Below are 23,667 nucleotides of genomic sequence, written 5' to 3'. Positions count from 1 at the left end.
GCAACATTCAGCCGGTTCCGATTATTCAAAAACTCCTCCAATATGAAACGATAACATTCTTATGTTGGTTACAGTCCTGCAAATGCAAATACACAACCATTCTTCATAAATTGGAGCAACGTATTTATAAAGCCACGTGCGCACCATCATTCATCTAAATTCCCACGTGAAGTTGCATACTTAAACAGTTTATCAAAGGGGCGTTACTTCATGCGCTTCAACTTTTTCACACTTGTCCCGCCGAGTGCTCTCCTCCACCGCTAGGTCAGCATACCAACATCCAGTTTAAATTGATTTGCAATGAGTCATTGTTTGAGACGACAGAGGAATATTTGACTGCGATGAGTTCATCTAAGACATTTTCATTAATTACAGAGAAAGCGATTGACGGTATCCGTCTCCACCCATAAGAACGTGAACTCTAAAACTCCGTAGTCTGCCAGTGGGCGCAGTGATAGATACAGTGCTCTTTGCAATAAGAGGGACACATTTAATGAAGAAATACCCCCACCCACACAAGGGTCTGATGGTCGCTGGAGACAGAGGTGTCATGTTCTTATTTATAGATAGAAAGAACGAGAAAACCGCCAGCTCTCCAAAAAGTGCAAGACAAGATGGAATGAGGACCGTTGCTTTGAATTTGACCCCCACAGGGTGATGGTAACCAGAGCTGTCTGGTGGAGGCGCATCCGCTTTGAGGGAGACCCGATATGGAGAACACGGGGTGAGGCTCCAAAGAGATTACATACACAATGTGTAATCACCCAATGATGCAATTTCAAATAGCTGGAAGAGAACGCAATCGCCCAAGTGGATGTTATAAATCTGGGTCAGGATTCATGGTCTAGAACTGTCTGCCTGCCTGCCCAGAAGCCATCAGCAGTTGTGGAACAAGTCAAAATGAGTCAGGACTGAGGAGGTTTGTATTGTTTGAATGCAAAAGATGCTTCCTTCTCCACCTCTGAAAATTCACCTGTCAGGTGACTGGATCAGTTACAGCAACACCTATTTGATCATGTTAGACCAGGTTACCTCAGAGCTTGTTTCCAGAGCACATAAGCCTACACCTTAACTGTCCCTGGACTTCTGGAAACTGGAAAGGAAAGTCATTACACCTGTGATTCATCTGATTGAAAATGTCAAGGCCTACAATTGTACCAGTCATACCATTGTTTTTTTTTTTCTTCAACTACACCTTTATGACAGGTACACTTTTTGGACTTTTAAACCCTTAAAGGCCTGAAGTCACACAAATCCTAACTGACAAACGTCAAACAAGCTGCAATACATTCAGTGACTCCTCTCCAGTTGGGATTATCACTGAGAAACAGCCGGAATGCTGGGAGCAAGAACGGGAGGTTCAGGCCAAACAAGGGCGGTTTGTTTACCCACATCACAGAGGCCCCTCGGAGGGTCAGACTTAACAGCAGAGGTGATTCACTGTATCCGGATTTATAACCACACCTGTAGATTTACATTAGTGTTCAAACCCATAAATGACAACAGCACAGAGTGGTTGCAGTTCCTCATTTTCTCTTTAATGACAGACATTTTGAGGGGGTAATCTGGGTTGATATGGAAACATATATTTTACAATGTGAGGGATGCCATACAGTACAGCAGAGCTGCAAATATATATTGGGTCCTTGGAAAAAAAACAAAAAACCTTTTGAAACAGTTTAGTGCATTAATCCAACAGTCCTTGGAATATTATGTCTTGTCCACACTGTGGAAGCTTTGGAAGAATAAAGCTTTTTTTTTTTTTTGCCACATCTTTAGTTTGACAACTGTTATAACCTGAACAGTGGCGAGCAGCCTTCCCTATCAGGTCTTACAAAAGTCCCATTTCTCTGTCAGCTCTGAGAGGCCCACCCTTCAAAGCGTGGCCGAGCCACGAGGCCCCATTCTCCACTCCTCATTCTACTGACAAAACAGTACAGGCAAAGGCAAACATCATCTTCTATGATAGCTATAAAAAAAAGACAACGGAGATAAAACAAAAAGCAATGTCAAGGTCATTTTCCGTCGGGAGGAAAAACCCATCTGTGCTGAAGATTCTTGAAATAGTTTCCCCCCGTCGCCCCAGGGCATGTTGATGAGGAGCTAGTGTGTGTCCGTGTGTGTACTTCAAATGTGCACCTGTGTAAAAGGGAGCCTGTAGGAGTGTGTGTGTGTGTGTCGGCCTACACAACAGTTGGCGTTTGAGCAGAGCGAGAGTGTGGATGTGGGGGAGTTAGGCGGGATGACACTTTCACGGCCCGCTGGCTCTGAGGTGATGAACGTCCACACGGTGCTGGCTGCTCCTCCGTCCTCCCTCCCGACACCTCCTCATCTCTCCTGGCCCGGCCCACCGAGCTTCCCCACCTCGCTGGGCTCTCAGCTCTCAGAGCGAGCGGGCGGGCGGGCGGAGGGGCGGGCAAGTAAGGCAACTTTATAGAAAAGGCATGAGCAATTTCGAGGCAATTCCGGAAGGTTCTTTTTTTAGGTTTGTTCAACTGGAGATGTGTGGCTCTTAAGAGATATTGACTGTATTGTTATTATTATTATCATCATGATTTTTAACAGAGTGAGGAGAGGACTGTCCATTTAATGATAGGCTGGCTAGAGTTTAAAAAAAGGGGTGTGTAGGGGAATAATCATGCCGATTGCCCACGCAGTTGTCCGCCAAGGTCCTGCAGCTCAGCGATGAGCTTCTCCAGTTCTTCAACGTCGCCCTTCAGGTCGTCATGGAGATCTCCTGTAGTGACGTCAGTGTGAAGTTGCTGTGGAGATTGAGAGAGAAAAAAAAAAAGACAAAAAAGAAAAACACTGAAAAAGTTAACATTCACAAACAATTAAATCATATGAAGGCAGGAGGCTCTCCCACTGCCGACTTCATTCGTTTCTAGGATACCAGCCCCAAGTGTGCCCGTCTAACGGACAGTTCTATCCCAGTAAAAGGGCAGGCGCCCTGCCGCCGTCGAGGGCTGATGTCGGTGGGTGCTGCTGCTGCTGCTGCTGGACTGTGAGGTGAGCTGAGCTGGGGGGAGCAGGCACAGTACCTTGGCTTTGGTGGCTAGACTCCTCAGGCTGAGGCGAGCAGACGACAGCATCGGCAGGGCCTCCTGGGGACGGCTCTTCGTCGTACTGCAGCTGACGCAGACTGGGGAGGGAGAGGCAGAGAGGACTCGTCAGCGCTTCCGGTGATCACGCGCGACCCAGAGGACTGCTGGACCACACACGGGAGGGTGGGGTGGGGGGACTAGGGGGCTGGAGAGTGTTCGTGCTGCGGTCAGGAGAAGCCTGAATCATGTGCTTCAAAGGGAAGGATGATGATTGGCTTAGGGTCAGGGTAAGGGTTTAAGAGGTTGGGGGGGTCTTCAGGGGCCCATCCTGGGGACCCTGTAAACCCCTGGGCATGTGCATGACTAACACATCCAGCATGGACACAGTGAGAGAATAAACCCACAGACAGGGGTGGGGAGAGGGGGGAGGGAGAGAGAGAGAGAGAGTCATTTCTCCTGGAAGGAGTTAATGAGCACTAGAGGCGGTGTGCCTTCTGGCACTGTAATTTCTCAGTGTGTGTGTGTTTGTGTGTGGACTGGACAGAGGGGCTCGAAAATTATTAATTGGAGCGCAACCTTTCCTCAATAGTCGTTTAATCACTCCCATGATCACCGTCCCTGACAACACGATCAAAATGTCTTCCGTAAAAGCGCCACTTCACTTTCAGGCGGCCCCTTAAGCAGCTCTCTATTCAGGTTGATTAGACACTAGGAATATGCTATTAGACCACTGTAGTATCCAATCCATTATTATTTTGAGGCGCAGCTTGCCAGTTGCACCTTGATATGTATTCTACACTAGGTCTCTTCAGCCGTATCCTTCAGTAGCTCCACAGGGCCATCCCGTTCCTAGATAGCAGCTTCTCTGCTTCAAGGACCTGCTTCAAGCCCAGCTGTGTTTCTGGCCTGTGGAGGTGTGGGGATATTGATAGGGCTATTTCCCAGCCACGCCGGGTTCCTTTGGTGCTGCCGTTTATCCTCCAGCTTTTATCTTCCTTTCGCACACGAGGAAAGAAAAACAAAACGTCCGAAGGCCCTGCCTCGGGAAGGCCCTCCCCCTGGATGCCTCTTCACCACCAGAAAAGGTCAAAACACTGATTTATGGTAGTGGTGCTCTCTCTCTCTCTCCTTTCTCCCCCCCCCCCCCCCCCACCCTCCTCCTCCATCATTCCATCTCTTCCTGGCTCGGTGGCTGCTGGGGCTCGGGTCCGTCAGAGGGATTATAAGGCTGAGTGATGGGACCGGGGAGGTGGGGGTGGGGTTCCGATACATTAGCCAAGCCCCGCCCCCCTCTTTATAAATCCTTAATATAACTCTCCGGTGCCTTGGTGAAGGACACAGGGTGGTGGGTGGGAGAAGGTGTAGTAGATTCTAACTGCGGTGTCTGAGAGATCAGGGGTGCGAAGGGGGACGGATTGTGTGACCTGAGTGAAGATGAGCGTCGGTAGCCGAGGGAGAACAGCTTCGTCCACATTGCTATTCCTTCCATGTTGTCTCCCCCCTCCCCCTCCCTCGTCCTGTCTCTGTCCGCCCCTGATGTTTAATTCAACACAGTGTCCAGCCGTAATGAAAATCCTGGGGATCCAGGAGATTAACAACTTTACTGCAGGGGCTCTATAGGACACTCTCCGGCATCTGCCTTCTGTCCCACCCCCCAGCCCCCCCCCCCCCCCCCCCAAACCACCCCAGGCACTGCTGCGGGGGCTTAATTGTTTAGATGGGGCGAGGGGGGGGGGGGGGGGTAGCTTTGGCGGAGGGCAGTAGGGTAAGCGGCTTGTTTGTCTTCTTTTTCCTTGTTCAGGTGTCTGCCATCCATCATCCCTCCTCCTCCTCCTCCTCCTCCTCCTTCCCACTGTCACCCGGCGGCCGACGCAAAGGCCCTGGGGGAGACGTGACATGAAGCCTGATGGAGCGTCTGCTCCGCGCGTGCTCTGTGCGCACGCCGCGCTCACGTGTGGCGCCGGGGCGGCCGCGTGGTTCGTCCCACCGACCGTTCTCGCGGAGGGAGGGCCGGGGAGGTAGCGTGCGAGTGAGTGGGTTTGTGTGAGCGGAGGGGGGGGGGGTTGTGTGTGGAGGGTGGATCCTCACCGGTGCCCATGTCTATGGCCCTCCTGATCACCTCCTTGAAGGTCCCCGTGTCCTTTTCCCAGCCGCTGGCTTGCATCTCACACCGGTGGGCCTTGGAGAGGAACTGCAACGCCTGGTTCACATAGAGACACACACACACACGTGAGGGAGGGGAGGGCGGTGGGGAGCAGGGATGGGAGGTGGGGGGGGGGTGGGGCTATGATAGATGCCACTCCAGGGCCAAAGAACACAAGGTCAAGAAAGAGGCTCCTGTCGTGATTAAGGAACAGCTTCATCAACACTCGGCTGCGTGTGACATTTACACACGGGACACCATCCATCACGACGCAGGCGACGTGCCACAGCGCGCAAATTAATCTGGCGTTGATATCGCCTTATCAGTTATAAATGAGCCTAGAAATAGCTTATTAACTGGTGCCGAGTTCATTAACGGTGTGCGCGCGGCACATTTCATCTGATCCGTGTTGTCAGAGAACACGGGGGACGTGGCGGGAGCGGGATGGAGGATAAGATAAGGGGTCGTTAAGAGAGATGTCGGGGCGGCCCTCGTGGGGTTTGGTTGGGTGAGCGACTGGGCGCGAGGCTGGAAGACCGACTGACCTTGTCGTTGTCGTCTGCGTCGGCGCTGTGCCCGTCGCCGTAGATCTTGGCGTACTGCAGCCACATCTGGCCGTCGGTGGGGTGGCGGGCAGTGGCGCGGCCCAGGAGCTCCTGGACTTTGGAGCGCAGGGAAGAACTCGTCTCCCCATGGCTGTCTCGGAGGTCCTCCACCACCGCCCGCACCAGGATCTCCAGGATCTGCACACAGACGGGGTACATTTACATTTAGCAGACGCTCTTATCCAGACCGACTTACAGTAAGTACAGGGACATTCCCCCAAGGCAAGTAGGGTGAAGTGCCTTGCCCAAGGACACAACGTCATTTGGCATGGCCGGGAATCGAACTGGCAACCTTCAGATTACTAGCCCAATTCCCTAACCGCTCAGCCACCTGACTCCCTGTGGCGTGGGGTGAAGTGGTGTGGTTTGTGCGGCTAAAATGCCCATGGTTGTTCCAGTTCAACCCAAATACGATACGCTTGAATCACAGTGTGTTTCCTGTCATCGAGTACATTGAAATGCAGATCCTGAGGCCTAGAGCTGGGCTTGAGTCAAAGCCTGTGCACAGGGTTTCACTCAGCCTGCCCCATGCACCCCCATGCTGTGAATTAAAGAGTGGCTCCATATGGTTCTATTAAAAGAGTTTGTGTGTGCGTGTGTGAGGGGGGGGTTGGGGACGATGGAGGACACTGGAGGAGGGGCTCGTTAATAAGTGGTTGACTAGTGACCACACTGGCTTACACCACGCATCCTCCCTCCCTCCCAACATATGTCTGGGTGGCATCAATTTCAATCGGCCTGTCGGCGTCAACATTGGGACCGCTTCCACTTTTGTGAGCGCCATCATCGCCCGGTTACCATTTCACACAGATGGTCGGTTTCAGCTTCACCTCCTCCCCCTCCCCCCTCTCCCGAGTGTGTGGCATTTGCCCCGGTCCGATGGCATACTTTTGGCAGCGGGAGTTGAATATCGAAACTGCCAGAAATTGTTGGGCTTGTTCGCTACTGGAAAAGACAGTGATATATGCACAGTCGTGAGCAGGCACAATTAAAACAGTTTGGATAAATAGCCGGCAGGGCAAATCAACAGCAAAACAGGATTCCAACCAGCCCCCTTTGTTTACATGTATGAATTAAATTGTCTCCCAAAGGACTAACAGGAGGATTCATCACCGCACTAAAAACCGAGTTTCAAATGGAAAGCCGGAGCCAAACCCATGCGCCCACAATCAACTTGACATATGCGTTGTATAAAGCGGCGCGGCGAGGGAAACGCGGTGGGATGATATCAGAGGGAGACACGTCGCCAGGTCGCTCCGCGTGCAACATTAAAACCCAGGAAGTGCTGCCGCGCGTTCTGGGCCTCATCCCGTCTGTCCGGGGGAACATTATTTATGAAGCCCGCGCCGCCGGTCCCAACGCTGGCCGCTCCGCAGTCACCATGCGGGTTCTCGGTGGAGGCAGAGGGCAGATGAGTGTAGGGTAGGCGGGGGCAGAAGTCTGGTGACGCCTCAAATGTGTGTGTGTGTGTGTGTTTATGGTGTGTGTAGTCTATGATGAGGAACCAGTGAAAATGGGCCTAGGGAAAAATCTGACCGTGTGTGTGTGTGTGGGAGAGTGTGTGTGGACTCCTGTGGTTCAGAGAGGGTACAGTAAGTAGAGGGTGACTCCACCCATCTGTCTTAGCCTGCTGTCACAGCCTCTAAAATAACACCTTCCCCCCCCTCCCCTCAGGGAGTCTGGGATAGTCTCTCTACCTCTCTGTCGCTCACTTTTTTCCCTCCCTCCATCGACCTCAGGAAAAAGTGGAGGACCCCCCCCCCAGCCGAGTTCTACAGGAGATCGGAACTCTCGGCCTCTGCTTCTCACAGTAACACACGAGCAGGCCGTTCTTGGGGGTGTGCCTAAGATAAACAGACGTCCTCACAGACAAGTAGATCAATCCTCTCGGTGTTTGGGTGGGGACTCTTAAACGAGACGCTATTACGGCGCCGATGCGATCCCTCCCCCCCTGCCAGCCACTTATGGATGTGGGTTTGAAATCCGTGCTCTTGGCGAGCTTCTTTCGGGCTGAATTCCATTCCCGCTAAAAGAGCCCAGTATCTAACACCGCACGTACGCACACTGTGTGTGGTCTACAAACGGGCCCTCTTTATCATATCTTCCAAATCATAACCCTTCCTCTGTGTGTGATGAGAGTTCTACAGTAAGCAGCTGGCGTGTACTGTACATCCTGGTACCAAGGAAGAGGAGGTGCCATGTCTGATAAACAGGGTTTCCTTCTCCAATTCGGGTTCGAGCAGGGGCTGATGTGCCTTATTGGGCGGCTGTCACCCTAGCTGGTGGAAGTCACAGTGTGTGTGTGTGAGTGTGTGTGTGTGTGTGTGGGAGGATGCTGAGCTTCAATGTTGATTGACAGCTCTCTTCTATCAGTGGGCCACCATACCACCCTGAAGGTAATTTGAGCTTGGAAGGAGTCTGCCATTGATCCATCTGATCTCTCTGTCCGTGGTGATGAAAATGTGTAACAAATTAAATCCTTTTTTGGGGGGGGGGGGTCAATGCCGAGAAAAGCGACACCTCGATGGGGAAAGCGTATGGATTGTTCCGGCAGATTCCTGCTGTATCGGGTTATAGTGTGAAATGAAGAGGGCGAGTATTGTGCTCCTCTAGACAGACAGAAGGGAAGGAGGGAAGAGGAAATGATGGATGTGTGTGGAGTAACGAGAGCAGATGAGGGAAAGAGAAAAAGCGGGGCATTCCGTCCGTTGACGGTTTTGTCTTCTTTTGGAACGGCAAATTTAAAAGAAAAACCACCAAAAGAGAACCCGGGGTGGCGAGATTGTATGCAACTTTAAAGAAGTGTGTGCCTGTGTGTCTGTTCCTAAATCCAGTATGAGCAGAGGGTTGCGTGTGAGTGTCCGGTCCATAACTGCAGTGCTGAGATGACAGTCTCTTGACCCTCTTGGAGCATGTCCCTCTGAGATGTGTAGACACATCCATACAGATACAGAGGTCCCCAGGCCCTTCAGCTATCTCCACAGAGACCCCCGTCCCCGTCCCCCTCTCACAGCTTACAAAGGATAGGAATCCACCGGAACCAATGGGGACTCTTCATTTTACCATGCGAGCGGGGTGTGGGGATCTTGGAAATCGCGTTTGACTGAAGAGATAAACAGAAAGATCTAGGCCAGGAGGGACCGTCAGAGATGTTGGCTGATAAACAAGCCCCTCAAAGGAAGAATCTGGGAGCGGCGGCGGGAGGTAGGGCGCTAATCGCTTCACCTCCTGTTCAAGCCACAATCAAAAGACAGTGAGTCAGGCGTTCCTAAAAATACCCACGGCAAATATACACGCGGCTCTGAATGTGCACGGTTTGGGTGAAACCACGTTAAAAGTGTTAGCGTGTGGAGGTGGCACCGTTCAGAGCGAGGGGACGTCACAATAACGCTAACTAAAATAGAACCGGTGGCAGACGAAGTTACGATAGCAGACTGCTGCTTTAAGCCCTCGTAAAACCAATCGGAAACATTTGAGTGCGCTGCTCTGAAGGCCACACGACCTGGGACCTAAGAGACTGGCTCCCCTCCTCACTGACGCAACAGAGAAAAGGAAAGGCCAAGAAGAGAAAAGGTCCTTTTTCCCCCCTCTTCTTTTTACAAGAGCAACGCGTGTCGTGAAGAATGCAAATTAAAAATCCCAATTACAGCGTTGAGATCTTTCACTAGGCAGCAGTGGAAGCTACTCTGACCTTTCAAACTTGTGGGTTTTTTTACGTCTCTTTTCTCCTAATTGATGAGGTGTGCAGGTACCTCTCCAAACAGAAATAAATCCGCTGAGACTCGGAGAGACAAAAAAAATAAAGAACGAAACGGCTGCAAAAAAAATAAAAAAAGAGCTGGAAGATGAGAGGGAGAGAGTAGGCGGAGAGGGAATGTAATAACAAAAACAAACTCATTTTGGAAAGTGAGTAAGAAAATGAAGTGATTCCAAAGCCCGGTCTGGTGTCAAGACTGTACCGGAGAGGAGGTAAGAGCAGTACGAGAGTGGAGCACCACAGCCTTCAGAACACACATCCCAGAGAAGGGCCACACTTGCTGTCACTCACAAGTGCCTTGTTTGTTATTTTGTTCACATCCAGGTGGCCAAACAGACATTTCCTCTTTAAAGTTAATTGCTCTAAACCAAAGCTACAAGAACTGCATATATTTTCGGAATGAAATTGGAGGGGTGAAATAATATGGTCTCTTTGCTTGTTTATTTCGAGGATGTTGCAAATGTTTCTGTTTAGCATGCTTGCCGAATAACATCCTGTAGGTTTGTTTTGAAAAAGAAATCATCTGAAAGTGATTAATAAGCCTTGGAGGAAAACAGAACACGGTTTATAATACAACAGGGAAATTAAAGTGGGGAATATACAAGGTTGTTGATGTTAAGACTCCAATTGCAATAGGCTGACTTCCTTGTTCAGCGCAGGGCTCACGGAGATGAGTCGAGAGGAACGTCAGATGAAGTCAAGTAGGCTGTGCAGATTGAAACCAGCCAGCTCCCTGATCCCTGCCCCCCCCCCCCCCCCCCAACCCCAGACCCAGACCAGCCTGAGGATAAGAGAGGCCCTAGCAAGTGTTTGCCTGGACCTCTTCAACAGCTAGCTGGAAGCATCGAACTACCCTCATATTTTTCAATCCCTGGAGAGGATTCTCGAGATCGACCCCCCCCCCCCCCCCCCCCCCCCCCCCCCCGCATCCCTTCTTCTATCCCAGCCCCTCATCTTTACGCTCCCTCCCCTCAACTCCCCAGGTCTCTTTCCCCAGGTCTCTCTCTCTCTCGGCCTAGAGTTACGAACTGGTACTGAAATGGAGGCGGAGGGGAGTACCCTGTGCGTGTTATGTTGAGCACCCTTCTGTGCCATGAGACACAAAGTACGGGGTTCAAATCACCAACGACACGCTCCCCCGGAAGAGATAACCACAGCCCGTCACCCCTGGTGACGACAGGTGTGGCGGCAGGGCAGAGGGAGCGGGCAGAGGGAGCGAGCAGAGGAAACGCACACGGCTGGCATTAAAAGACACGCCGTCAAACGCAGACGGGGGCGCGACGGTGTCCTGTCCCTGTCACCTAGGCGGGGCCTCAGCTTGGTTTGAACGGATTAACAGGTGTGGGTGAGCGGGGCGTTATTGAAGGTTTGAGTAACTTCCTTGTTACAATAATCTTAGTAGACTATAGATCTCAGTTTGGTGTTCATTTGTTCATTGGCCCCTCAAAGGGAAATTTAAGGGAGGCACTCGACTCGATGTCTGCCAAGTGTGGTTCTCCTATACTGATTTGAGGGACGCCATCAAAGGGGCCTGTCCATGTGTTCCATTGCGTGCAGCTTGAAGCACCGGCAGAGCAGTGCATGTTGAAGGCCGCCCCGGCGTGACCCAGCTACCTGTACGTCTTTGTATTTGTCCCTGAGGTCCATGAGGCGGTGGTAGGCCTTGATGCCCTCGGCGAACTCGCCCACGTCGATGCACACGGGGAGGAAGTTCTCCCAGATCTGCCAGTGCTCGTAGTTACACTTGAGAGCCTCTTGCAGCGTTCGGAAGGCCTTGTTCCTGTCAGAGAGAACCAGGCAGAGAGAGAGAGAGAAAGAGAAATATAAAGAGGGGATTAATTCCAGACAACTAATTCACGGGGCGATGCTTCAAATCAGCTTTACGGTATCAAATACCTGGTGAGGAGTATTATTACAAATGACCAAACCCTCTCATTTTCTTGTGGGCCATTAAAACACTTGGGTAGATACATTATTTAAGGTAATATGCATGTACCTCTGTGATCATGACAGCTTGCCAGGTAGAGATCAAAGGTAAGTTAGACCGAAAGCTGCCCATGGTGTCCCCCCCCCCCCCCCCATTCAGAGACTCCAGACACCATACAGAATCCGAATCCTCCCACTCATTCTGATCCACCTCAAGACACACACATCACACAGGGGTACGCAAAGGCGCACACACACACACACACACACACACACACACACACACACACACACACACACACACACACACACACACACACACACACACACACACACACACACACACACACACACACACACACACACCACACCTTCAGGCTCTTCAGGGAAAAGAGGGTTTGGGCTGAATTATCAGCAGCGCTAACCAGGTTTTAATAGAAGCTTCCTCGCTTTTTAATTTCAGGCCTGAAAGCACAGGGCTGATTTGAACAAGGGCTGAGAGAGAGAGAGAGAGAGAGAGTGAGAGAAAGAAAGAGAGAGAGACAGAGTGACAGAGAGAGAGGGAGGGAGAAAGTGTTTCCCCAAGACACCCTTCCAGGTCTATCAGGACACCTCTGTCAGGAATCGTGAGGCTTTTCAGGTGAAATAAGAGAGAGTGTCTATGTGTCCTTGGCAGGAATGTGCTAATTGACTTAAGGCCGACAAAGCTGGTTCGCAACACTGTTTTGGGGTCAGGTTCGAGGTATTTGGCACAAGCGGGGAAATCATAATGACGGTGTGATTTTACCTGAAGCGGTATAATGACGGTGTCATTTTACCTCTCGGTGTGTAACTACCCATTGGCTGTTTGGAGTCACCGCCAGACAAGGGGATCCAGTTTATGTGTGGGGAAAAGAAGGGTTCAGTATCCTCCCTGACTTGTGAGAGACTCAGTGCTATCAGTGTTGTCGGTGCACGCTGGCGATGTGTTGTTTGATAAGTGTAGTAATGTCCTTCCTCAGACAACATCTCCTCCGTAGTGCCTGGCTTCCTCCACTCTCGCTGACAGAGTGTCGGTTGCCCCTGGCTCAAAATCAATACTGTCAAGCTGAGAGGGCTTCTGGTGTCTGAGTCCTTTATACGTGTGTGTGTGTGTTTGTGCGCACACGCGTGTGGAAGGGGCGGCGATTGAAGAGTAAAGGAAAGGTGGAGTGTGTGTGTGTGTGTGCGTGCGTCCGTACACACACATAGCTCTGTCTAGTGTGTGACACGGCCTGTTTCGAGGAAGGTGGCTGGCTTGTGGACCTCAGGGAGACTGGTGCAGGGAGAGAACATTGAGGTCTCAGGCGTCAGTCTTCCAAGGCACTGCTTAGTGACCTCATTGGCTGCTTCCTTCCTATCATTTCCCCTGAACTTAGCCTCAACCCTACCTGAGACATGGATCTAAAGAAATATGCTAATCACATTCCAGGGACCAACTTCTTGGTTCCCATTATACTGACTGAAATATTTTACAACTTCAATGTTTTTATTAGCTGCCATTTTAGCATGGCAGAAATGCACCATGTACTTATTGTACTAATCCAAAATCCTTGAATTAGTCATGCTCGAGTCATGTATTCTAAACACGGGTCCTATTCTCATGACTTACAAGTAGGTGGTAAAAAGAGCCGTCTTGGCAGCTGACAGTAATCAAATGCCCCCACATTTACACGCGATCATAACGGGGTGCTTATCCTCGCGTGTCACAGCAGCCCACCCATCAGCAGCACACCCACCCACCCACCCACCCACAGCACAGCACAGCACACCCACCCACAGCACACCCACCCACAGCACACCCACCCACCCACCCACCCACAGCACACCGACCCACAGCACACCCACCCACAGCACACCGACCCACAGCACACCCACCCACAGCACACCCACCCACAGCACACCCACCCACAGCCCAGGTTCACACTCACTTCTGGCGCAGGCGAATGTAGGCTGTGGAGAGGTTGTTCCACGCCTCTGCGTTCTAAAGGAGGGGGGGGGGGGAGAGTGGGGGGGGAGAACAAGTGAATGAGAGGGAGGAGGGAGGCGGAGAAAACACAATTTATACGTTTACACACATGCAAGCACGGGGGGGGAGGGGGGGGGGGGGGGGGCTGTTTAGGAGGCGGGCGCGGCAGATGGCCCCGCCCACGCAGCCCAAATGTTCTTCTGCTGGGTGCTCGTGGAGAACATTGGCTCGGAAGGCAATGGTGGGAAACAGATAAACACACAAATCTCACGGATCATTAAGCTGAATTGGAAAGACCGCTGGGGACCGCTGGTATTATAGCCTGGGTTGTAGGCAGGGAGTGTACCTGAGTTTAAGTGTGTGAAGTGTGTGTGAAAAGTGTGTGTGTGCGCGCACCACTAAAGATAATAGAAACAAGGAGAGTATAGGCAGTGAGAGTGAAATGGCATTGTCCCCCAAAGCATTCGTGTGATTGGGCTCGTCCTCCTATAATGCCCGTGTGTGTGTGTGTGTGTGTGAGCCCACGTGGGAGAGGACAGCGGTGGGGCGGTACTCACATCTGGCTCCAGTCCCACACACCTCTTAAAGGCCTTGGCAGCTCCCTCGTAGCCCTCCAGGGCAAAGTGGGCACAGCCCAGGGAGAACCACACACCGAGCTACAGACACGGGAGTTGGGAAAAACATCAGATTAACGGAATCGTTTCATTCAGGAGAAGCCGATTTGGTTGGAGAATATGGGCGACCTGGGTCCCCCGTTTGCCTTACCTGGGAATCTAAACCGGCATTAAATATGAATTTACGCCCTGACCGGAATAAAATAACACCCAGCTCAACTTGGGGGGGGTGTATGTTTGGGCAATTTCCTGCTATGAATCCATCACTTTCACGCTGACAACTGCCACACAGGGGAGATGGTGTGTGTGTGTTGGAGGGGGGGAGGTGGGGGGGGGGGGGAATCCTCCTGTGGTGCTTTTCAGAGGTGTTGACTTTGGGCTGAAGCCCACCTGTCAGATGGGGAGAGTGGCAGGACGACGGCCCCCCCCCACCCCCCTTGGGTGTGGGACTGACAGCCGCCACCCCCCCCCCCCCTCCCCATGTCGATTGGTGGAGGTGTCAGGCCTTTAGAATTCCATCTCTCTCAAGCTGTCGTTCTCCCTCGGCCCACCTAGACTGCACCATCGTATGTCTGCTCTTACCCAAAACACTAGAAAGCTTAGGATAAACTAGGGTATGTGTGTGTGTGTGTGTGTGTCATTAGACCTCAAAAATGCACGATTGCTTAAGAGAGCGGGTTCGAAGAGTGTTTTCATAGCAGTATTTCAACAACTCCATTTAACAAAAGGTCAATGTGGCAAAACGAGCCAAAGTAAAACATCCCATTGCAGAATTAACCCCCCCCCCCCGTATTAAATATGAACAAACGACAAAAGAGTGGTGTTAAACAGGAAACCTTCCTGTACACTACAGGATCATTATCCTGTCTCCCCCGCCAGGAGCCTGAAGTGAAACTGACACGAGGCCCTTTCTCTCCTCCATATATCCTTCACGTGTCCCCTTCCCTCGCTCTACTACCCCACCACCTCCACTCCTTCCCCAGCTGCTCTTTCAATCCCCCCTCCAGCCTCACCCTTCAGTTCCGTTCCTTCCCCTCACCCTCAGCCAGGATCGAAAGGAGGAAACGTCCCCCAGAAGTACCTGCATGGGGTTGATGCGGAGCGATTGCTCGAAGCACTCGGCACACTGCTGGAACTCCTTGGCGCGCAGGTGGAGCAGGGCCTTGGAGCGCATGGCGCGGGCGCTCCTCCTGCCCGACAGCTCCCAGGCCCGGTCGTAGTGCGGGTGCTCCCGCAGGACGTCCCCCAGCAGGCAGTACAGGCTGGGGGTCTCCTTCTTCTCCAGCTCCCTCCGCAAGATCTCCTCCGCCTGAGGGGGGAGGGAGGGAGAAGGGGAGTTGTGGAGGACAGTGAGAGGAAACCGGAGAGCTGGAATAGGACTGAGGGGAGGCGGGTGAAGGGAGGTGAACCCCACTGATGGGATACCCTGACAGCCCCCAACACAGCATTGTTGCTCATAGCATCCATAAAATAAAAGCACACGTACAATTCCTTCCTAAGAATCAACTCGCTTTGATTTCGGCTCGGACCTCCGGCGAGCCGCTTCTCCACTGGCTCAATGAACATGTTGAAACTGGGGAGGATACAGCTCGGATATCATGCGTCTGTACAAACCCAAGCTTGGCCCCAAAATTCACTGAATCTCCAACAGGGCTGAGGTTTGATTAGGAATGAGAGTGAAAACACAGGCGTCTGACTAGAATAGCGATGAAGTTTCTCATCCCTCTTCTATTCCTTTTGGTTTGACGAGTTCTTTTGTTGTTGCTGCGGCGTGCCAATCCACCCGCGGCGTTAGGTGGGGGCTTCCGGGGCGAGAGGGGCTCTTGGTTTTAGCTGCGTTCCTTAGCTGGATCACGTTATCCAGGGCTGAGGCAAGGCCAAGTCCACAGAACCTGCTCGCCCACACCGCAGAGCACCTGGAACCATCCAACTACAGAGCCCCCCCCCCCCCCCCCCGCCCAGGAAAGACACAATCATGCTAATCTTAGAATCCAGGACTATATCTTAGTAGGCACCTATCTAGAGACATGGTTAAGATGTGGAGACAACAGCAACGGTGAACAAAGAAAGTGAAACGTTGATTTTCCTCAGATGTCTCTCCGATTATGTAAATTGTTTTCCGTGTCTGGATGGGTTCAGCACCCGTATCTAGCATACTGCTGGAAACCGCTTTGGACTTAAGTCTGATCTTATCAACGGTCTGTCTCTTTCGCACAGATTTGAATTGCGAATCATTTAACCAGTCAAAACGGTTTTGTGGCTGCCATGTGAATGATATGGTAATTCCCGTTCTCTCATATTGCATTTATTTGCATTTACCCCCAATTCATACATACCATATATTACAAACCGTACTTGCCAATAATCCGTTTAGGAAGAAAAAAGAAAAAATAGAATTTCTGAAAGAGGCTGCTAGCCATCAATTTGCGGTCGTATTTTCAAATACTTTCCTCTGCATTTGTTTCCTCATCTATATACAGTCCTCTGGGGATCCCGTCACTGGTACGAGCGCTGCTGATCACAATCAAATCCAAATCAGCTCTTCCAGGCTTTTTCCAGACCACAGTCTCACCGCGGACGGTCGCCATCCAAGGCCAGGCTTTGACTAATCTTTGTGAGAGTTCTGATGCTGACAAAAGGGCCTAGCGGAAGAGTTGTGGCCATTCGGGTATTTCGAAGGAGTTTTCAAGATCCGAGAAAAGGCATGGAAAGACATGACGATTGAGAACAAAGTATTTTGAAAGGGGAAAAGGGGTCCGATTGTGATTTTCATTTCGTAACCTAGGAGCTGGGTCGCTGCATGAAACCCAGTGGGCTCTTTGGGGGAGAGGCAGAGACTGACGGTGTGGTGAGGGAAGCAGGTGGGGATGGCTGGAGGGTAAAAAAGAGGGATACAATTTCATTCATGAGCGCAGACTTATTGTTCTCCACAAACTGTATTTTTTTTAATATGTATTTTGGGCTTTGTTGGACCACCGCACCACATTTGCGCATTAGCAGGCCTATTGTGAATAGGAACTCTCACTATCAACTACAAGGGTCCGGGGGTAGTCATATATGAATGATCTGCGCAGTAAAAAGGTGCCTGGGACATTCGCCAAGATTGCTGTATATGTTTCAAATGAAGGCACATTCATCAATCTTAAGCTTCCAGCTATTAGCATCCTGGGAATGAACTAGGGTTTACATGACAGGTTGGGCATGGGCGGATTCAACAAAGGATGGAACATAGATCATAGCTCACTCTCTCCCCCATTCGTCAATCCCTTTGTGCAGGTGCACCCAGGTCCGTCCTCTGCAGTCAGAAAGAGGTGGAGCAGGAAAAGAAAGAACCGACGCGACCAGACTGTTTAACGGACAGAGAGTGAGATAGCACTTCCTGGAAGAGACCAAACTAACTCCAGACAAATGGATTGGCTGGCTTCCTTTTGACTTTCTTTCCCTATCATGTTACATGGAGGGTTCAGGCCAAGGCAGTTTTTGAAAAGGAGGAGTTTTTTTTGATAGAGCAGAATGCAAGTGGATAATCAGATTGGAAGACAATGGTAGCTGTGATCTAATAAGGAAGCACAGAGGCCTCTAGGAATCCCATTCAGGGACTGAGACTCTGAGGAATGCAAATTAGCCCCGCCTACCAAGACAAAAGATAGGGACATTTGTTTGTGTGTGTGTGTGTGTGTCAAAGTGCATGTTTGCAGTGTACAGTGTATGCGTTTGTGTCCCATCATAAGCGAGCGCACTGGTTTCACAGGCTGATATGTTGAAACCAGCCATTACAGAGCATTTACAAGAAGCATCCCACTTTCCTTGGGAGGCCACTTAGCCGGGTCGATGACTGAGGGAGCATCAAGGGAACGCGGCAGAGGCAAGGAAAGCACTGGGAGAATCTCACCCCCAATTAACCAGATGGCCATGACGTCATTCTCCTGGAGCGCATCCCAAAGTCGCCGGCGCAGTTTTCTGGCTTTCATCGCCACTAGAAAATCTCCAAAATGGCCACCGTTTATTATGTTGGGGTTTTTACCCCCCCCCCTCCCCTCTCCACATGGCTGTCTGTTGTGTGCCACTTCCATGTTTCAGCCATGGCTTGACAGAACCTCATCTGACAGGTGCAGGGAGGCGAGAGGAAGAGGTTCTCATAAGAACTTCCTTGTACCACTCTCCCTCTTCGCTTCATTACCACAGCAACATCCAATTGTGAGGACTTTTGAGGTCGTGGGAGGAAGGGAGGGAGGGGGGGGGGATACACCTGTGTAAACATCGAGACTTCACAAATGAGAAAAAATGGGAACTAGGAAATGCCATCAAAAGACTTGGACCACTGAAAACGGACCCATAAATCATGCGTCAGTAAACAGCATCGTATCCTTTGGCTTGCAGTTTGGTGATCGGTAAAACACTAAACCCAATCTAAACGTGCGTTGTAAGCCTATCACATAATGGCTCGTTGAGTCTTTCCTGTGTAACTCGACTGATAAAGAAAAATCTCAAGTCTCAAAACTTGGCAGACGTTCAGTCAGCTGCTACTGAGCCGATGTCATTAACCAAAGAACTGAAAGCCCTTGGAGATTTCAGCAACTGATCCAAACCAAACATGCCATATTTCTGTTGTGTGCATGTGTGCGTCCTGGGGGGGGGGGGGGGCATCAGGGTTAATAATAACGCCAAAAGAAACCCAGCCCAATCTCTCTGTGACTCGTGTGTCTGGCACCTGCTGCAGCCACACACATGGATGAACCGGAGTGTGTGTGTGTGTGTGTGAGATATAGACTGACAAACATACCGACCAATGGACGGAACAAAATAAAGAAGGAACTCCATTAACCCAGTTCTGCCAGCGAGGGCCAGATGATCCTCTCTTTAGCTTCTCAGATAGTGTGTGTGTGTGTGTGTGTGTGTGTGCACCTTGCCATGGTGGCCCATCCTCTCTAGGCAGATGACAGCATCCTCCCACATCTCCAGCTTCTCGTAGATGAGCAGAGCTGAGCTGGTGCAGCCCAGGTCGGTCAACAGGCTGGCCAGCTGTTTCTGCAGGAGGGGAAGACAGGCGGAGGGAGACAGAGGACAGGAGATAAGTCATGGCATACTGAAGATGCCGCGCGCCCCCCCCCCCCCCCCCCCCCCCCCCCCCTCCGCGGCCCGGTATCTCTGAGTGAGTCGTTCCTTCCAGCCCCCCTGGTCTATTAGCGCTCTAGTTGGCTGAGGCCAGGGCATGGGGCCTGCTGTGATTGGATACCTGTGGCGGTCAAAGCACACCCAGGTTTGTGCCTCGAGGCAGCTGGAGAAACACATTGGCATCCCACATAAACTCACACTCGTTGTCACACACTGTTAGGTTGCGGGCTCACACTCCCCAATGCACGCACACTTGCTGTTTATTCAAGATCAAAAACCAATAAGCACAAAATAAAAACACCTCAGTTAAAGGTAAAGCTCTCTCCTAAAGATTTGTCTTTTCAGTTAATGAATTTGGTCTTTCAAAAACAAGGGAGGGAGATGTAAATAGTTTTATTTTAGATTGTTTACACGCACTGGCTGAGGAGAGGTAATTAATGAACCCTGATATACCTCCAGGGAACAGGCAGAGGAGGTGATATGTAGATGATAAGTAGTAAGGGGGAGGAGGGTGGTCATAAAGTGGAACTTGGCAAGACTGTGGGTAAGCACAGACATACCAATGTGCACATACACACATACGCATACTGTACAAACACATGAAGGCACACTTGGAAGAACTGCCACATACTTGGAAATACACTCGTTCACAATGCTGGATACTAGTGTGTTCCCAAGTATGTGACAGTGAACAGAGCGTTAAGCTAAGGTAGCCTAGTTGAATCCCCTCCCAGTCTCTATCTCAACCATCAGTCAACTCTGCATTAATGTCAAATAGGGGAGCCATATATGGATCAAAACCTTTCTTGTCAAAGATCCAATCGTGGAATACTTGTTTTTTATCCCTAGCTCCCCACCCCCCTGGCACACCTGCAGATACTAGAAGTGACATATCGTTCTGCACGAGAGGATGATACACCCATAAATCAGGATTTATTCTCCTCATGTGAATGACCCGGGTCACATGATCAGGGAGACATGGGAGTCAGGACGTGACGCAAATGGCAAATGGGGAAGCGCAAAGGCTCTTGGGATACGCGAGGTAGCATCATGTGCCACCAATGGCCCCTCCCTTTCCCAGTCTTGAGATTCCCTGCCAGTCCTGATTACTCATTAAAACAGGACTGGCCCAGAGACAGCATTTCATTACATGGGAAGGGGATTTATTCATTTCTGAAATCAAATCATTCCATAGCAGCAAACCATGCCATCTCTCTGTCCCCATCACACCCTCCCCTTCCCCCCCACTACCAGCACACACCCAACCCATCAACTTCCTCACAGACTTTGTTACATGCTGGGCAGAGACGCACTCCGGTGGCCTGCGAGTCTCTGCCTCGTCTGCACGTTCAATTCCCCAGGCGACAATAGGCTGCCTTCAATTCCAGCTTTATTGCTGCCCGCCGTTATTACACGGCGCCTGGGCAACGTCTCCTCCTCCGCTGATCTCTCCTTTTCCCCCCCTCTCGCTCCCTCGTCCTCTCCCGCTCGCTCGCTCGCTCGCTCTCACCCTCTCTTTGCCCTCCCCCCTCCCGTCCCTAAAGCTCTCGCTTTCCTTCACCTCTGGTCACGACTCTCTCCCGCCCACCTTTCCCTCGCTAACCTGTCCAAAGCCAGGTTTCCGGCTTCTCTCTCTCTCCTTTGTCTGTCTGTATCTCTGCCGCCCAGTGGGCTCCCTTCTGCTGGCACGCGGGCGTCAATGACAAACACTCGCAAACCACAAGACAAGACGCCAGTCAGCGGTGAATGACAAATTCACTCATGTGTGCAGGGCTGAATAACTCCACCAACACACGCAATCATGCGACTGTAGATGCGGGAGAAAACAGGTGCATTCATATGGTCGTTCAAAGGACAAACTCACTCTCACAAACGGTTTGAGGAAGGAGGACCATTCGGAAGCAGTTGAATGTGTGGGGTTTACAAAGCTACTGTAAATATGACATAGCTTCTACTCCGCCTGAGAACAGGGGGCGTACAGGATAGAGGGGAACAGAGGTTCTGGAATAACACAAACCCATCCACAGTCCACTGACTGCGTTTCTGCCGGCTCCAAACGCAGGCGAACGAAAGCACTAATAACTCAACACTCTTCCCTCAGGCACGTGTGCGCACACACACTATTATAGAACGAAATGAGTTTGATGCCGGCTGTGCCGGCTGTGCCCTGAGGGGCCCTAACTTAGCGCCCGTGTGGGGAGGACCGAGACTTAGTGTGTGTGAAAGCCTGGAGCCGCGAGGCCTTGAGGTGGCCTTAACAAGAGGCGGACCGACGTACGGCGAGAGCGCCACCGTGTCCAGATTAGACCAGCCCTCTGACGCCTAATCAGGAATGACCAGAGACCGCCGGTGATAGATGCCTCTCCTAGCGGGCGGGGGTGGGGGGTGGTGGTGGAGGGGGCGTGAAAGGAGACCCTGAGGTCAGGGATTGAAAGAGCATTGTCTCGATGTTACAAAGGAACCACTCGAGTCACCGGCCCGGGACCACTGGGGCTACCTTGGGTGTGAGGGATCAAAGGAAATGGGTCCTGTTCTATAATTAACTGACTTGGGTGTTCACTCATAAGCCTGACCTAAATTATTATCTTATCACAGGCAGCCATGCCTTGGGTCACGCCACATATGTGAGTGCCACACGCTAACTACAGTTTATATTTCCTCAAGCTGACAATTGAGCGCGGAGATAATGAATGACGGTGATCTGAAAGTTTAGCTCGAGGAACACGGGTGTGTTTGAGGTACGTTACCTGGACGGCCCATCTGGGTGGGGCTTGACAACAGTAGAAGGCTTTGAGACGCTCCATCACAGGGCAGCCCTGGGTCTCAAAGTGGTCCACTATAGTCTGAAAAAGAGGGGGAGGAAACCAAATCAAAACACACAGACAGCAAACTCAGTCAAGCATTGGTTGTGTGCTCAATAAGTAAATGTAGCTCTTGCTGGCATCTGGTTTCGTTCTTGGTTTTGTCTCCATCCTGTTAGTATTGACAGGTTACACGGAGGCCGAGGGGGTCATTAGGCACTCAATGAGCGCTGTCCAGGGGCATCCAGGAAGACTAGGAGCACACGGAGTAAACACGACTCTGCGACTGCCACGCCAAATGAGCCACAGCTGACCCTCGTCCAATTGTTATCGTCTCGTTCTCCAGTCTCCCTCGGGCGAGACGGGTCATTCCATCACCCACACGACTAGGCTACAGCCCACATTCTCCCCCGCTACGGGGAGAAAGAGGTATTTGTGTTGCGCCAAGGATAATTGGTCCAGATTTTCTTTTTTTAAACTTTTGTCACAACAATAAAAGTCTTTATTTCGAAAGATATTCGAAAAAGAAACAATCCCCATGGCTCGTGAAATAGAAAGCCGGGACATATTTATGGTCCAGGCATGTGCTGGGTCATCATGTCTGGGTTGGTGGTCTAATCTCAGAGCCTGGTATAAAGCCCAGACTCCAGTGGAGAGATGTGGAGCCAGGCAGGCTATGATAGTGTGTAATTAATAAGAATAAGTTGATAAGAGTTGTAGCTGCAGAGGCTTCATTTGGCTCCATGTGTAAGGAATTGAGAGAAAATTGGGCAAGGGTTTGAGAAGATTTCTTTTTTTTTTTTTTTTTTTACGAGACAAAAGACAGCATCCAGACGGGTGAGTCATGCTGATTGCATTTTCTTGGGGACCACGAGTGCAGACACGATGACAGTGACACAACCAAAATGCAGACGGACAGAAATACATCTTTCCCTGTAAATTGACAGCAAAAAAACACGACATATGGAGATAAACAAAACAGACTCACTGCCTGCACACTCTGTCTGCCGAGGTTGTTTGTCATTAGTCTATATAAACTGCATCTGGCCTTATCCAATTCCACAGCAAGTTGACAAACAGGGTCGACTAAGTCATTACCTCCCTGGCACAACTCAATATGAGACAGCAGCATACAAAATAACCTTGTCTTGGAGTTTGAGGGTGGACAACCAATAATAGTTTCATTTTAACCACAGTACCTACAATACCTTCTGTTTTAAAACAGTTAGTTCACAGGACGTCCTTGTTGCTAAAAATCTGCACATAATAATCTCTGTCTAACTTGTGTTGAATGAAAGTCAATATTGTAAATGCACAAAGTATTTCAAAAAGGTTCACATGTTAGCATAGGTACGTGGTTTATAGGGTATTGTACAGGAAAAGGTGGCATCTGAGATGACTCGCTCTGTCATTTGAGCACATGTATAAAGAGGAGCCAAAATCAAAGGCAACAACAGTGATCCGCTTTCATGATTACAGCGGGGAGCTCTCGGCTATGGGCCTTTGATGTTCCGGAATCTGGATACAAATATCCTCTGTCCCCCACCCCCAAAATATAATGTGTCAATCAGGAACCTGCTTATATCTTCCAGTATTTCACAAAAACTGACGAGAATAAACAGCTTAATACCTTAAGCTGATAAGGGCAGAATAAATGTGCCTTTTGCCAAGCCCC

The 23,667-nt window shown here is 50.7% G+C and overlaps 1 protein-coding gene across 1 annotated transcript in view; it reads right to left on the bottom strand.

Moving 5' to 3' along the window:
• Positions 1-2,343: 2,343 nt before the first annotated feature.
• The window catches only part of ttc27 (tetratricopeptide repeat domain 27), a 64,681-nt gene continuing 43,357 nt past the window's right edge, over positions 2,344-23,667 (bottom strand). The window contains exons 11-20 of the mRNA XM_047029534.1: positions 21,939-22,034; positions 18,982-19,104; positions 15,158-15,385; positions 14,020-14,118; positions 13,425-13,477; positions 11,164-11,329; positions 5,733-5,930; positions 5,133-5,244; positions 3,042-3,142; positions 2,344-2,762 (exon numbers count right to left, since the gene is read on the bottom strand). Of these exons, the coding sequence (XP_046885490.1) occupies positions 2,637-2,762; positions 3,042-3,142; positions 5,133-5,244; positions 5,733-5,930; positions 11,164-11,329; positions 13,425-13,477; positions 14,020-14,118; positions 15,158-15,385; positions 18,982-19,104; positions 21,939-22,034 (1,302 nt within the window). The 3' untranslated portion in view covers positions 2,344-2,636. The remainder of the gene's footprint in view (positions 2,763-3,041; positions 3,143-5,132; positions 5,245-5,732; positions 5,931-11,163; positions 11,330-13,424; positions 13,478-14,019; positions 14,119-15,157; positions 15,386-18,981; positions 19,105-21,938; positions 22,035-23,667) is intronic.

The sequence above is a fragment of the Hypomesus transpacificus genome, chromosome 11, assembly GCF_021917145.1.
Source record: "Hypomesus transpacificus isolate Combined female chromosome 11, fHypTra1, whole genome shotgun sequence".
In the NCBI taxonomy this organism is placed as follows: Eukaryota; Metazoa; Chordata; class Actinopteri; order Osmeriformes; family Osmeridae; genus Hypomesus; species Hypomesus transpacificus.
This window is presented reverse-complemented; position numbering and strand designations above follow the sequence as displayed.